The 15,958-nt window shown below is 54.4% G+C and overlaps 1 protein-coding gene and 1 long non-coding RNA gene across 11 annotated transcripts in view; one reads left to right on the top strand and one right to left on the bottom strand.

Annotated features, from left to right (window-relative positions):
* Positions 1–15,958, top strand: part of PAQR5 (progestin and adipoQ receptor family member 5) — an 81,545-nt gene that overhangs the window by 55,489 nt on the left and 10,098 nt on the right. For 3 of the 10 annotated variants that reach the window (XM_070269613.1, XM_070269602.1, XM_070269625.1), the window contains 4 exons: positions 2,071–2,198; positions 5,192–5,397; positions 9,272–9,398; positions 14,361–14,502. In XM_070269613.1, coding sequence (XP_070125714.1) covers positions 2,071–2,198; positions 5,192–5,397; positions 9,272–9,398; positions 14,361–14,502 — 603 coding nt within the window. Of the gene's footprint in view, positions 1–882; positions 1,769–2,070; positions 2,199–5,191; positions 5,398–9,271; positions 9,399–14,360; positions 14,503–15,958 lie in introns of those variants that run through there. The other 7 variants (XM_070269637.1, XM_023654726.2, XM_070269616.1 and 4 more) reach the window with 5 other exon arrangements.
* LOC138924607 (uncharacterized) lies at positions 19–1,509 on the bottom strand. Its single transcript, XR_011439596.1, has 2 exons — positions 1,413–1,509; positions 19–334 (listed from the first exon to the last, which is right to left on the bottom strand). It is a non-coding gene; the product is annotated as an uncharacterized lncRNA (long non-coding RNA).

Genomic DNA, 15,958 nt, shown 5'->3' with positions numbered 1-15,958 from the left:
GTGAGTAATTAATAACGATTCCTCCTCTTTGGCATCCTTGCATTTTAACAAGAGGCCAATGCTTTAATAAAATAATGAAAAAAAGGAAGAACAAAAGAAAGTGAGAGGTAGAATGATGGACCCATAGTTTGTGCTGGAGGGTCTTCCACGTGCCAGCCAAGCACACGCCAGCCTCCTCACAGGGATCAGAAGTCTGAAGGCCGTGGGCCCCTTTGCCTCCTTGTCAGCAGTCCTGGTGGGGTGGGCAGCTGCCAGCCAAGATTCCTGCTGCCCGTTAGAGAGGCCCGTCCACTGGAAACGCGGGCATCAGCAGAATTGAACGGTGGATCAAAAACTGAAACAAATCACTTTAATTAGCTAACACCCAAACCTAATTCAAATAGTATTTCTTCACTGGACCATGAACCAATTTCGTGATCCCCTCCCCACACAGTTGACCAGTTGAACTCAGAATTGAACTAAGAAGGGATGGACTGACCATACAGCTAGCTACCGCCTCCCATATCGTGTGAGGAAGCTGAGGCCCTGAGACTTGTGGTCAAGGTCAAGGTCATAGGGCACCTCAGGGGCCCAGATTTGACTCTTTACTCTGATGACTTGTTACTCTCTCTGCTATTCCATGTGCCCTCTTGATGCAGGACCTCAAGAGATAGTACAAGTTATGTCATATATTGTGTGCTTTTGAATCGAGATCCTCTTAGACTAAGAAGTTGGGAACCCAAATGAGCGATGGGTGGCTAGGTGAGAATTCTCCCAGCCTTGCATTCCTCCCACAGTCCTAGAAAATCAAAGGGAAGCCTTTGCGATTTGTTGTGACTTGATTTATATTACGATCACTAATGTTATCATTGTTATTATGTGCCTCAATTAACCTGCTCATTTACGATTTTCTTTTCAAAGATTATAACAACATTCATCTAAATCAGTGGTTCTTAACTGGGGGGAGATTTTGCCCCCAGGGGACATTGGCCATATCTGGAGACATTTTTGGTTGTCACGACTTGGGAGGCGGGTTCGGTGTGTGTAACTGGCATCTGTTAGGGAGAGGCCATGGATACTGCTAAACAATGCCTAGGACAGCCCCCTACAACAGAGAATTATCTGGCCCCAAATGTCACTAGTGTCGAGATTGAGAAAGCTTGGTCTAAATCAACACAAAGGGAAGAAGTCTGCAAATCCTGCGGCCTCAACACTGAAACCTCACTTTTCTCTGTTCCTCCCGGCCTCTGCCCCACCACGTGTACTTCGATTCCCATAGTTTCCATAGTCATGGCAGGGATACAATTTACGTTCTACTTTTTTTCACTTAATATTGCGTTGTGAGCTTTTGTCCCTCTGGCCTCATCTTCACAATTACCATTTGTAATGGATGTAATGCGGTCCGACAGGCAGGTTGATACCCCGTGTTTTACCTGACTGGTCCAACTTTCTCACTGGGGGTGGCTACTGAGAGGCTTGCCAAGTGGGCTGCACTGGGGTGGCTTGTGTGGGCCCTGCTGTGGGCCAGCCTTCTCCTCTCCCTGCAGCCCCGGCTGATGCCATCATAGTCTTCATCATCAAAAGCCCTTTATGAAGCGCCTTGGTGAATATGTCCTGGCCCTGGGGGGCTCTTCTGCAGAGATCTTCCCACCAGCCCCTGACATCCGAGGCGTGTCAGCTCGGACAGACAGCATATATGTCAGCTAACCACGAAGACATCCAAATGCCGGGCTGTAGGCCCCAGGCAGAGGGCACAAAACCAGATTCGTAAGCAATATTCATGACAAGAGTAAGTGCATCTGGGAACGCAGGACAGGCTGGATTCCCAGGGGGAGCCAGGGCCTTGAAGACCCTCCTCCAGCTGGCTGCAGGCTACTCGAAGGACGTGGGAGTTTAGAAGCCACGGGAGGGAGCACGGGAGGGGAGCGGCTTGACAGGTCAAGGACTTGGGGTCAAGTGTTCCAGGCTCAAGTGTACAAGTGCACACTTGACAGGCCCGGGACGAACCTAGATACTGCTGGAGGCATCCCTCCTGAGACCTCCCCGCCAGCCTCTCATCTCACCTCGGTGCCCCCTTCTCTTCCCCTGCAGGTGTTCCATGAGCAGGGCATCCTCTTTGGCTACCGACATCCACAGAGTTCCGCCACTGCCTGTGTCCTCAGCCTTTTCCAAATGACCAATGAGACTCTCAACATCTGGACTCACTTGCTGCCCTTCTGGTACCTTCCACCCCCTTGACTGGCCTTCTCATTGAGGAGCTCTGGGAAGTGGGGCTTCTTTAAAACACAGCCTGTTGGGAGGGCTGAGATTCTGCTCTGGGATTTAGGGGGGTCCCCATGGTGCATGGCTGTGGAGCTGGGGGACGTCGAGGCCCGCTGCTGGGGCGAGCTTTAGGGCGTGGATTGTGGTAGGAGTTGAGGGGCTCCTGGCGGCTCCTGGGTCTTTCCCTGCTCCCCTGCTCCATGGCCTGACTTGACCTTGTCCCCTGCAGTCTTGGAGGCTTTGTGGGTCTGGCAGAAGCCCTGGTGAAAATGTCAGGAGCTTGAGCAAGTCCCTTAACCTTTCTGAGCTTTGCATTTTCCCATCTGCAAAGCGGGAGTGATAGTCTGCATCTTCTCCAAGGTTGCCATGACGAGTATGGGAGAAGACGTTGGCAAGGCATTGGGCACAGAGCTGTGGGTGCCCTGTAGTCGTTCTGGAACCACAGCAGCTGTGGGGCACTTGGTCAGGCAGCACTGTAACGGAGCAGCTAAGAGCAAAGCTCTGGGGAGCGCGTACGCAGAAATGGTTGTTGCCAGGAAGGTAAAGAGGGAGGACGGTGGGGGCTGAAGACCAACGTCACACACCTCGTGCTGGGCATAATGAGGGGAGAGGGGAGGGTGAAGGCGGAGTCAGAACACCGAGTTATAGATGTCAGGGCTTGGAAGGACCTCAGAGGTCATGTAGGACACCGTCCCACTGAGGATTCTGCTGGCTGACATAGATGTGGCCCAGAGAAGCGGGTGGCTTGCTTACATCACACAGAAAGTACTGGCACAGGCTGGTCTCTGGACATCCTCTCCCAATCGTGTCAAGAGGCCAAGAGAGTAGGAGGGACCCCAGAGTGTGCAGAGTGGAGACGGGCCCAAGGAAGGCAGCTTGCTTGATCAGAAGTCAGAAGACACCCCGCAAGGCCACAACGCAGGGGAAGGCTGTTTGGTGCCAGAACCCTCCCCAGGGGAGAGGAGAGAGAGCTCAGCCTTGGGATGGAATAGGCCGTCTGTAAAGAATTCCTAAGGGGGCCGGCCCCGTGGCCGAGTGGTTAAGTTTGCACTCTCCGCTGTGGTGGCCCAGGGTTTAGCCAGTTCAGATCCTGGGCGCAGATATGGCACTGCTCGTCGGGCCACGCTGAGGCGGCGTCCCACATGCCACAACTAGAAGGACCTGCAACTAAGATATACAACTATGTACATGGGGTTTGGGGAGATAAAGCAGGAAAAAAAAAAAAAAAAAGATTGGCAGGCAACAGTTGTTAGCTCAGGTGCCAATCTTTAAAAATAAAAAGAAAATTCCTAGGGCCTGCAGACTGGTCAGCGTGGCAGCGGGAGGCTGTTTGTCATTTTAAATTTAAGTAAACCTAAGTAAACTCCAGGAAAAGTCTACATGCTAATAACTTATAACTTGCAGAGGGGAAGAGAGTCAGTGTCCTCCCCTGGCCCCTCTCCTCCCTGGAGCCACCAGGTGACCTTCTCTCCTCCGTTGTCCCAGAGAGCTCTTCTACAGACGTGGGCGTCTGTGATGTGTGAGCACCCAGCCCTGCGCTCTTCCTTCCCACTGATCTTCCTTTGCTCATTTCCCTTGGAGATCTCTGACCCACAGGACTCTCAAGCTTTTGAGCAGCTGCGTGGTATTCTGTATTATGGCTGATTTAGGCTGTTTTAAGATTTGTGCTGCTACAAAGAATGCTGGCCTGTCCATCCTTGTTTGTGGGTCTCGAGCTCCTGTGTGCAGATTCCGAGGGATGACTTCTTGGCTGTTTTACAGCCGAACCACACGGGCTGAGGCGCCCCACTGCGTACGACACCCCTACACTGCCAGGCACGGAGAGACGATACCATTGAGCAACGCGCAGTAGCTGGAAGGGCTTGGGAGAGCCTGGAGTGAGATGCCCGAAGGAACTGGGACTAGGGAATGGTCTCAAGATAATAAAAGGATATGTGTTGAGAATGGGCAGGTAGCGAAAGTTTTATTTCTGCTGGGACAGGAGGACAAAGGTCACAGTGTAGCCAGAGGATTTAGTGACACTCCTTGGGTTCCTGTGTGAAGGACTTTGTCGTCTCCTGCCCTGGGAGAGTTAGTGGGAAAGGGGGCCGCTTTCTAGGAGCCGCTCGTGGATGTGGGCAGCTCTGCAAGCAGGACCCCCTTGCATGAGTTATAGGTGAGGCAGGTCTGATGCAGAACTGTGCAATGTCTCTGTGTGGAGATGGAGCCGAGAGATCCAGGCTCGGCCGAGACTCAGCGTGGGACTAGGCCGCTCAGAAAAGTGATGGCCATGTTAGTGGAGGAATAGTGTGGAAGAGGGGGGAGGAGAAAGTCCTGTTGTCTTCCAGACTTTCAGGGCCCCACCTGGGAACTGCTGCTGTTTGAGGAGCCTTCCTGCAAGGGGGACATAGACAAATGACAGGGATGGTGACAAGGCCAAATTTGGATCCTGTGAGGAATGGCCGAATGCGCTGAGGTTATTTAATGTAAAATTCAAAGAGGTGGGGCGGGGTCATGAAGACGGCCTTAAGATACTTGATGGGCTTGTTTTCCATGGTCCTGATGGGGAGAACTAAAGCTGATCAAAGGAAGATAGATTCCAGGGAGACAGATGGCAGCTCAGTGAAGGACTTTCCAACACTCAGAGCTGCCTTGGGAGGTGGTGAGCTCCCCATCCCTGGAAACATGCAAACTGAGGTTGGAGAATCACTGGGGCAAGATGCTGTAAGAGGGATTCTGTCACCACCAGATGGGGAAGGAACTGGGCTAGATAACCCCAAAGGCTCTCTTCTTACCTCTCCTGCCCATTTATAACCGAAAAAGGCCCCCACTCACCCTCCCTCCCTCACAGTGAGAATACACAGGGATCAGTTATCCTGGGTCATGGCAGGCAGAAGGGAGCCAGGCGAGGAGTAGAAGAGGAGCGCCCGGCCCTGGCCCCGGAGCTTGAGCGGGTCATGCTGTGTTCCAGGTTCTTCGCGTGGAGGTTTGTGACCGTACTGTATGTGACAGACATCCAGAATGACAGCTACTCCTGGCCTCTGCTTGTGTACATGGGCACCAGCTGCGTGTACCCCCTTGCGTCTAGCTGTGCGCACACCTTCAGCTCCATGTCCAGGAACGCCCGGCACATCTGCTACTTCCTGGACTACGGTGCCGTCAACCTCTTCGGCCTGGGTACGTGGGGCCCTGCGCTTGCCCTCCCCCCCGGTGACTGGGCTGCTGCCCCTTCCTCTGGAGCTGGGGCACAGGATACTTTGGTGGGCTTGCAGAAGAGTCACAGGAATGCCAGTGCCTGCCCAGCTTCCTGACGAGGGTTTTGTAAGAAACGTGTCCACAGGTGTGCTGGCAGATGTTTAACAGCTGGTTCTCTGGGGACATCTGTGGTGTTTGCTGATTTGTGTGGTGTACGCACTCCCACCATGGCTGACTTCAAGGTGCCAACAGGACATCACTGAACACGGTTGGGGAGAGGACGGCGTAGCACGCCATTACATAGTAATTCCTCTATACAGATACATTAATTGAGTATTTATTACTTTTATTAGTATGATTTATTTAATTGTAAGTTTATGTCATCTAATTTTTAATGATGGCTGTGTTTAACAATTGGCTTGCAAGTTCTCTGAAACGGTAACAATCTGCTCTTGCAGCCAGGGTGAGCCAGTGTGAATATCAGGGCGGGTCCTGTCGGGTCGGGCAGCAAGGAGGGCTGGGGGTCAGGAGCCCCGTTTGTCCGGAGGCTTAGAGGAGTTAGAGACGGGCTCAGGGCCACAGGAACGGTGTGGTGAAGCCACAGCTGGTAAGCTTGGGCGTTAACGCCCCAGCCTCCTCCTGTTTTCCTTTAAGTATGATGCCCCTTCCTCTGGTCTCCTCTCCCCCAATTGTGGGCATCCATCTCTCCTCGCATCCCGATTCTAGCCTCTTCTCCCTCTTGACCCTGCTCCCGGTGTGAAAGCAAAGTCATTGTCTTCCCTGGACCAAGAGGAGCCCCCCTCCATCCTACTTCCCCCTCTCTCTTCCTTCTCACGCACACATGTACACATCCACACAATACACCTGCATACACACATCACACATAAGTACACACATGTATACACACAGTCTTTACTGCCTCACCTCCCACTCCTCAGGGCCCTGCTGCCCAGTCCCCACCGTCCACTGACACTCTGGTTGCCGAGGACCCAGCCTCCTGCGGACTCTCAGGGTCTGGCTTCCTGGGCTCTCCACACTCCCTCCTTTCCTCTGGTCCCTGCTGCGTCACTGCCTCCAGTTCGCCCATCGTCCACATTCTCGTTCTCCTTCGCTGGTTCCCCTTCCTCTGCTCTCTCCATGTAGGCGGGCGAGCTCAGAATCGGTCCTTGGGCCTCTGCTCTCACATGGTCCAACTCCCTGGGTGATCCCCATCCCCTAACACCCGGGGACGAGGCACTCCCAACCCCCGTCTCCAGTTTAAACGGCTCACCTGAGGTCCTCGTCACCTCCAGCCCTGTGACAGAGACTGGCCCGTCCTCCCCACCCCTGCCCTCGCAGCTGCTCGCCCTCAGGTCAGAGATCTGTAAATAATCCTCAAGTTCCCCCTCCCTCTTTCTCCTCTGTGCCCAGCCCACTTCCACCATCCTCTCTAATCAGTTAACAAGTTCAGCTAACTCAACTTCAGCCAAGCTCCTCAGCCCTGTGGCCCCATAGCCCTTGATCGCCTGCTCCGGACTCACTCACGATAGGAGCAATCACTTGGGCAGCAGACTCCGTGCTGAGCGCCTGACACACACCGTGCTTAGTGGCCCGCCTGCCACCACCCCTGATAGTTATATGCTCTTGAGCAAGTTTCTTAACCTCTTCAGCAGTCAATTCTCTCATCCACAAAATTGGCATAATATCTTCCTCGTAGGATGTTTTGAAGATTAAATGAGTTTTGTAAGGGAAGCACGTTAGACAGCGCCTGGCATGTAGTAAGCATTGGAGGGTAGCCACTACCGCATCATCTCATTAGCCCTAATGTCAGTTCCCTGAGGCAGGGACTATCCTTACACCCCTGCTGTAGGTGAGAATCATGGGGCACAGTGAAGGCGAGTTCTTCAGGTCACACAGCTTGTAAACGGCAGAGCCAGGGCCCCGGGAGCCTCAGGGACCCCTGCCTGTGGCTCCTTCCATGCCCCCAGGCTGGACCCATCTCCATGTCACTCTGGTCCCCAGGCGTATCAGTGGTTCCTTCATTTCTGCTGCTCACTGGAACAGCTCCCTGAGAACAGACGTTTTGGTTTTCCAGCCCGTACGTAGCCGAGTGTCTGACATGGGGGTGTTCAGTAAACATGGAAGGAAGGTCTGATCAGCGAGAGAGCCCCTGGCTTCCCCGGAACTCCCAGCCCCATTGTCTGCAGCCACCTCCCCTCCCCATTCTCACTCCTCCATCCCTGGGGAAACCCTCACTCCCTGGATGGGGGCATTTGCTCCAGCTTCCTCCCTGATTTCCAGCTGTTCCTCCCTCTAGGCCACCCTATTCACTTTCAGTAGGCTTTGGTCATCTTAATACCCCAGTCAAAAACTGGGGGGCTCCCTATCACCTGAAAAAGGAACTTCATTGTCCTTAGTCTGGCATCCAGAGCTGTCCCCCGTGCCTGCTGCCCGGAAGGCCCTTCCTGCCCCTGGCCACCTGTCAGAATCCTCCATCTTCCAAGGAGGTTTCAAGGTCAGCCCCTTGCTGGATGCCCATCATCCTGAGCGCCCACTCACACCGGAACCGCCTGGAGGCGCTGATCAGCTTTGCTTCCCGCTGCAGTTTGTGGCAGGGCCTGAGGCTCCCTTGCTCTTGTATTGTGCTCGGAGCTTGGCACGCACCGTGGCCCCAGTCGGTAAACAGAGAGTGAATGCATCCTGGTCCAGATAGGAACTTCCCCGTAGCACCAGGCTGAGAGAAGAGTTTGTCTGCCCTGGTGGAGGCTGTTCCAGCTGGAATCTCACAGGCAGCCTGCTGGCGTGGGGAGCACTGTGCCAGGAGGAGGCGATTCTGGCCCTTTCTGCCTACATCACCTGGGAATGGCACTTGACTTCACTAGTCTCTGGCCGCTGAATGGATCAGAGGCAGGGGTTGACCGTGCGAGGCCCGAGGCCTGTTTCAGCCTTGAGTAGGATCCAAGGCTGCTGAGTCTTTGGAATAACAGGTGATTCTTCAGGCCCTGGGCTGACAGCCCTGTGGCTGCCTCTCCCAGAAGGGACCTCAGCAGGTGAGGGTGCCCAGAGAGGCCATCTGGTCCAGGCCTCTGGCCACACACCTGGCCCCCTTGAAAAGGACAGTGATCTCTCCTGTTCTTTCAAGTAAAAGGCCTCTGCTCTCACATGGTCCAACTCCCTGGGTGATCCCCATCCCCTAACACACACAGCAGACAGGTCTCTAGAAGGTCCTTAGGTAGCCCCTCTCTCACAAACTCCAAAACAAAACACTGAGGCCAGCCTCTTACATCCAGCCTCTCAGCTGGCCGTTACCCAGCCCACTGACATGATACGCCTCACCTGGGCAAGGGCCCTCCCTCTCCACAACATTGATCTGTCCACACATGTCATGTCGTCGGGCAGGTGAGAATGTGCATATTCAGAGCAAAGCTGAGCACACTGGGCTGTCATGGACCCTAGCATGTGGTTAACAGCAGAGACTATTGCTTGTGTTTGAAGGTTGGCTTTGCCGCTCTCCAGCTGTGTGTCCCTGGGTGGGTTACTAAACCTCTCTGTGCCCTGTTTCCTCATCTGTAAAATGAGGATAAGTGCAGGATTTATGTCACAGGGTGATTGTAAAGGTTATGTGAGTGAATGTGTGTAAAGCCCTTGGCGCATTGCTGGGCTTGTCATAAGTTCTCAGGACAGGATTTGGGTAGGCAGAGAAGGGAGAGGAGGACATTCTAGAAGAGGTGATGGCATAAGTAAGGCTGCAGTGACAGGATGGCCCCTGGTCTGTGGGGATGATGAGGGTTCAGCCAGAGGCTGGGTTGGTCCTCGAAAGGAGTCCAGACAGTGCTGCATCCTGGCTTCTTGCCCAAAGCTGCTTTTTCTTCCCCAGGCTCAGCCATCGCCTACTCGGCCTATACGTTTCCTGATGCACTGGTGCATACCACCTTCCACGACTACTATGTGACCCTGGCTGTGCTGAACACCATCATCAGCACCGGCCTCTCCTGCTACTCCAGGTACCCGGCCCCTCCATCTCAAGTGGGACGGGGAGGGGACTGAGCAGTCGGCCCCATGGACTGCTGAGGGGCCAGCAAAAGAGGCGGGCTCGGTGGAAAGGGCAGGCACTTGGGGGCCTGGGACGCAGCTCCAGGCGGGCTCCCTGTGGCCAGGCAGGATCAGCTTCGTGGGCACACAGCCTGTGCAGGTGCCTAGGGCCCTGCCAACAGGACGGCTCCACACTTGGTTCAATGCCCTGCTGTTGCTGTCTTGAAATTCTTAATGATTTTTTTCTTTTTAAGATTTTATTTTTCCTTTTTCTCCCCATAGCCCCCCGGTACATAGTTGTGTATTTTTAGTTGTGGGTCCTTCCAGCTGTGGTATGAGATGCTGCCTCAGCATGGCCTGATGAGCAGTGCTATGTCCGTGCCCAGGATCCAAACCGGCGAAACCCTGGGCCACTGAAGCAGAGCGCGTGAACTCAACCACTCGGCCCCGGGGCCAGCCCTCTTAATGATTTTTGAACAAGAGTATTGCACGAGGCCCTACAGATTATGTAGCTGGTCCTGTTGCTGGACAAGTCACTTATCCTCCTTGAATCTCAGTTTGCTTATCCATCAAATGGGGCCAACACATCTACTCTGTGAGACGGATGTGAGGATTACAGGTAACGTACTCAGAACACCTGGCCCAGAGCATGTGCCCATCAGTGGCCAGTCTGCTAACAGTGCTGGAGTGGGCCTGCCTCTAGGTGTGTGTGATGGGTGATGGATGATGCTCAGATGTCCAGCACATCCCCAGGGAGCCCCATGGCTATGAGTCACATTGGCTCTCATTCCCTCTATATTTCTTTCCTTTTCACTCAAGAAAGCTCATTGGTGTGTGGGCACAAGAGACATTGATTTGAGGATAACTCCTCTGGTTTATTCAGCTCTTTGTAAAAGTGAACTGCCCAAACCTCCAGGTCCCTAAAGTACTTAGGATCCTCTCACATGGTGGTGTCGGGGCGACAGCCCTGTCTGCATGGTGCCAGGCTGCTGGGTGCTTTTGGGGCCTGGGGTGGAGGGTTAGGAAAAGCATCAAGGCAGGCTGGCAGGTCACACGTGACCTTCTATCCCCCCAGCCGTGGTTCCAGCGAGCCCATTCGCATCTCCCTGTTGGACTGCCACGGGCCTCGCAGAATTAGTATTACTTGCAGCCGTCCACTCTCCCCTGCCCCAGGAGAAACTGGGAGGGAGCGGTGTGCGTCTCTGACTTGTCGGCAGGGATCTTGGCTCCAGCTTTCTTCGAGTGACACAGGTTTTGTGGGATCGAGAAGTAGGCAAGTTTCACATACTTGACAAACTGGTTTTCTTTAAAAATGAAAGGATAGATTTTTAAACAGCATCAAGAACACTTGCCCCAACTTGCCTTCCACTTACCCGTCCTGAGACGGGTTGGAAGCCTGGGGTTGCTTACGTGGGAGTGAGTTTCGTTCCTGGGCACAGTCTCAGCCCCGGGTTTTGTGTTGCTTCATCCCGTGGAAAGGCCTGGGCTGGGAGTTGGTGGTAAACTCTCCCTTCCTCTCCCCGGAAGTTCCAGAGCTCCCCTGTAGCTGCAAGGAGATGGGGTCTGCCCCTAGGGGTAGAAAACAGAATCGGATCTCCCCCAGTTCCTCAGGGCTCTGGCGATTCAAAGCTCTCTGAAGCGCAGCCTCCGTGCCAGGCCGGAGCTGTGAGGGCTGCACACGCGAGGGCGAGGGGAGGAGAGCGAGTCTCTACTTGGGTGAGACAAGGTGTAACACACGTAGGAAAGTAACAGTGATGCTAGAAACGGTCTGAGAGAGAGGAAGCATGTCCCAGAGGCACAGTGCCTGGATGCGTGGGCTCACAGACGGGCCTGGTCCAGGGACCTGGACACACCTGGATCTGGTCCTTGGACGGTCACTGTCCTGTCTGGTTAGCTCCTGCAGGGCTGTGTGGCTCTGGTGTTTGGAATTTAGGATCAGAGGACAGTGAGGTGAGCACTGTGGGCTGAGGGCCAGGGAAGGCTCCGTGGGTGTGGAAGAAAGGTCCCAAAGTTCTCGATCCAGGATTGCTTCACCATGAGCTCCTGATGCAAATTCTTGCAACATTTGCTGCTTTTTTTTTTTTAAGTTTCCTGAATCACCTGTAAGCCACCAGGGTAGATTGTTTTCTTCTAGCCGGGAGTCCTCCGTGATTGTTCAGAGACAATGAATGGGTCTTTTGGATGCAGCACGCCTGTTACCTTTGGACAAACTTGTTTGGCAGGGCAGGTTGGCCAGGAATCTCTTAAATGTCCATGTTTAAGGGCTTCTTTCTGTCAATGAAATGGATTATTTCTGTTTATTTATAGGGCACATCTGTGGCTATTCCAACCATCCACCCATCCATCCATCTACCTACCCATCCACCTACCCTTCTACTCATCCATCCGCCCACCTATCCACCCATCCATCCATCCACCCACCCACCCTTCTACCCATCCATCTCCCCACCTATCCACCCATCCACCCCTCTACCCACTCACCCTTCTACCCATCCATCTGCCCACCTATCCACCCATCCATCCATCTACCCACCCACGCTTCTACCCATCCATCTGCCCACCTATCCACCCATCCATCCATCCACCCACCCACCCTTCTACCCACCCATCCACCCATCCATCCATCCATCCATCCACCCACCCACCCACCCACCCTCCTTTCTACCCATCCATCTACCCACCTAGCCATCCATCCATCCACCCATCCATCCATCCATCCATCCATCCATCCATCCATCTATCCATCTATCTATCTACCCACCCGCCCATCCACCCACTCAATGGCCTTTAGAGGGCAGCATTACAGAATGTAACATAAACAAATGATGGTAATACACTATGATGCCTACCTGGATGCAAAGGGTTTTGAGAAGTGGCATTGGGACTGAGTATTGAGGGAAGTTGGACACTTTAGCTGGAGAGGAGGGAAGGGCCTTCTGGGCTAGTGAACAGCCTGGGCAAGGGGGAAGGGGCCAGCGGGGATGGGACGGCATTGGGAGACAGCAAGGAGCTTCTGAGCTGCCAGAGGCTGCAAGGCTGGAAGTGCCTGGAGAGGGGCCCCAAAAGCGGGCCATCTGTGTCCCACTGAGGACTGGCCCTATGCTTGGGAAGGACAGTAATCTTCCCGGGAAGACAATTCCAGGACTTGAGGGGCTTCCAGGCGTGTTAACAGCCACTGAAGTGGGGCAGTGGAGGCTATGCTGGAACAGAAATGGAGAAAGGGGGCAGACGCCACGTTCTCAGAGCCACGTTCCCAGGGCTGTCCTCTTCTGAGGGCCTTCCCGATGTCCTTCCCACCTGCCTCTTTCTTTCCACGTCAGTGGTTTCCCTGCCTGTACAAGGCCTGTCCTCTGTTTTCTTTCCTGCCTCTGTCCTTAGTGTCTGAGGAGTGAGAGGATGTCTCATGTGCAGGGAGTGACTCTGGCCCTTTAACTTCAGGAGAGGTAGGTAGAGAGGAGGGCAAGGGCCATCTGGAGTCCTGGGTTTCACAGACTTGCTGTGTGGCCTTGGGCCAGTCACTGCCCGCTCTGGGCTTCAAGGACCACTCCTTAAACAAGGGCCTCTGAGAAGATGTCTTCCGGGTTCCCTCTGGTTTGGGCGTTCTACAATGCCAGTGCTTCAGTGTCCTTTTCCAAGATTCCTCTCCTTGCCTTCTTCCTCCCCCACGCCAACCCCTGCCTCTCTCTCCTGCTCCCTCAGTCTGTGGCATGGCCAGGAGTGAACCACTTCTCCTTCCCTGAGCCCAGAAGGAGACCAGGAACCCCGTTAGTAGTTTTTAGTTATTCACGTGCTTCCTGGAACATCATGGTCTAAATGGTGTTCCTTCCATCACAGTTCACGTCCTTAAAGTAAATCTCCGCATAGAGAACTGTGGACTCCCCTTGACTGGTTTTTGGTCCTTAATATCATGGAATTTGGATCAAGTGAACATGTTCCAGAAAACTGCTTTCTTGTTTTATAGCATTTGAGAGGAGAAATGAGAGAATGTGTGACCTCTCTGTGGCTCTTGGAGCAGATGGGGGTGACGGCAATGCAGCCTGGCATACCTGCCGAGCACCAAAACGCCCCGGAAGGTGCCCTCGCTGCCCAGGAACGTTAGTTGCACGCTGTTTGCTGTACATCGCAAGTCGCTGTGGGGACTTTCTTGTTCATCCATCCAAAGCATCCCAGTGGTGTTGTTTTGACAGATACTCACTCCGTGAAATGCTTTGTGGTCGGTGCCGTGAGGGAGAGAGGCGAATTTTCATCCCCGGTGGAAAGCGAGCTGCTCCCTGAGAGCACACTGTCCCTGGCAGCTCAGAGTGGCATGCAGCCGCCTGGAGCGGGTCTGGAGGTCCAGGCTGGAGACAGCAGGCTCAGCACACAGTCCTTCTCAGGCCCATCTGGGGGTCAGAGGGCTCAGCCAGATGTTAGTGTTGCTAGCGCTGGGGGCCAGCACATGGAAATATCCACATTCCTGCAGTGTCACCCACACAACAACAAAATAGCCGTAGCCACCCCTGTCACGCACACCCCTGCAGTAGAATGATGCTTCCAAAGGCCCGCTAGTGAATCCTGCAAAATTCGCTTGCAAATACTGACAGCCTTGTTGCAACAAGATTGATCAGGTTTTGGAATAGACTGTTATTGCATCGCCCCTCTCTGGATGGAGGCTTCTCCTGAAATCCAGTGTTTCCTACCATCTGGTTCTAGGCAGAGGCTTGACTGTTTAGGTCCCTCATGCCGTCCCAGGCGCTGCTTGGAGAGCTGGGGGCCTGTCTGTGGCTCCCGCCCCTCCCGCTCGGACTCTCTGGCTGTAGCGACACCGTGTGGCCGGATCTGGAATTGCGCCTTGGTAGTGGGAGGCCCCTCTCTGTGGCTGCTGGCTCTTCTGCCTTTAATTCTCTGTTGCTGTCTCTTTTCTCTTCTGCTTTTTGTCCTTTTTTTTCCTGTAGACTCGGCTTGGCAGCTGGAGAGGCTGGTTCCTTTGCCCCTGGGGAAGAACTTTATCAGGCCGGGCGAAATATTTTCTCAAGTCGCAGGAAGTCCATGCTTTGGGGGATGGCCCTCCCCAGCCAGAGCCGGCTGTCTTTCTGCGTAAGTGGCCTCAGCAAGGGCGCGCTTTAACAGCGAGCCTTCGTTATCCCGGAGGGATAGGCGGTGGCCGTGCGGGGAAGGAGGGAGCGGGCGCGCCGCGCTGGACGGGTCTGCAGGCAAGGCTGAGAAGGCTGCTGAGACAGGCCCTGGTTCCCGGGGCGGCGGGAACGTGTTCGGTTCCCGCGTGGGGCAGAGCGAGTGCTGGTAAGGACGAAGGCTGGGTAGTGGTCTGAGGCCACTCAGTGCGAGGGTGTGAAACTCGGGAGTCAGACCGCCCTGGTTTTAAATCCTAGCTTTGCCTCTTACTAGACAAGTCGCCCGGAACCGCCTGTTCCCTCCTCTTCCTATTTTCTGGTACCACTAGCTGCAAGATGGAGAGGGCGAGAGATTAGATCCCTACAACACACTTTATTTTTTTAGGGCTGAGGAAGATTGTCGCTGAGCTAATATCTGTGCCGGTCTTCCTCTATTGTGTATGGGGCAGTGCCACAGCATGGGTTGATGAGCAGTGTGTAGGTCTGTGTCAGGGATCCGAACCCGCAAACCCCAGGCTACTGAAGTGGACCGTGTGAACTTAACCACTACACCACTGGGCCGGCCCCCAACACACGTTTTTTTAAAGCTGCCATTTAGTGAGTGTTACTCTGTGCCACACACAGTTGTAAGCTCCTTGCAAATATCCTTTCGTCAAATCCTTGCAACGAGCCTGTGGAATGCGGTTGTCATCCTTGTGTTACACCCGAGGATTCTGAGGTGCACAAAGGTTATGTAACCTGCCAGGGTCACTTACCACTAAGGGCAGAGGCAGGATGCGAACCCAGACTGTCCACGTCACAAACACTGCTTGCAAAGTCACGGGGCTGTGCTGCCCGCACCTGGCCTGGGGGTTGTGATTTACACCAAGGCTGGGGTTCTTGTCTGGCAGGATGATGAACTGAGGTCTCTTATTTCTCTTCCTCCTTCTCCTTGAGCTGCTCTTCCTTCTCCACCCGATGCCCACTGTGTGCTTCTCTGGTTTATGGGCAGGGTCAGACAGAAGAGGCGTGCTGGTGGCTTGAGTGAACTGGGAGCTTGTCTTGGTGGCTGAGGGGCTTCTTGGAGCCCGCAGTGGCCACCTGTTGCCTGGAATAGGAATCCCCACGCTCGGCTGCCCTGAGGGCTGAGCAGAACACGCCAGCCCGCAGAGGCTGCTGAGCCGTGTGCGGGGGATCCAGACCTGAGAAGACCCAGCTCCCGCCCTTGAGGAGGGCTCCCCAGCCGCCCAGGAGGCATGTGTGGGGGTCTCTACCATGTCCCACACTCCAGGATACAGGCAGCAGTGGGGTTTGTAGTCAGCTGACTGCCCGGGACAGCCTAGCCAGGGGAAATTGGCTCAGCCCGGGGGCAACGGACCGTGTTTTGGGGAGAAGGGGCAGGCCTGTGGGCTGGGACAGGGGGTCTGGGGAGCAGAGGAGGG

This window comes from Equus caballus, chromosome 1, assembly GCF_041296265.1.
Source record: "Equus caballus isolate H_3958 breed thoroughbred chromosome 1, TB-T2T, whole genome shotgun sequence".
In the NCBI taxonomy this organism is placed as follows: domain Eukaryota; kingdom Metazoa; phylum Chordata; class Mammalia; order Perissodactyla; family Equidae; genus Equus; species Equus caballus.
Note: the sequence above shows the minus strand (reverse complement) of the source record. Positions and strands in the feature narration are given on the sequence as shown.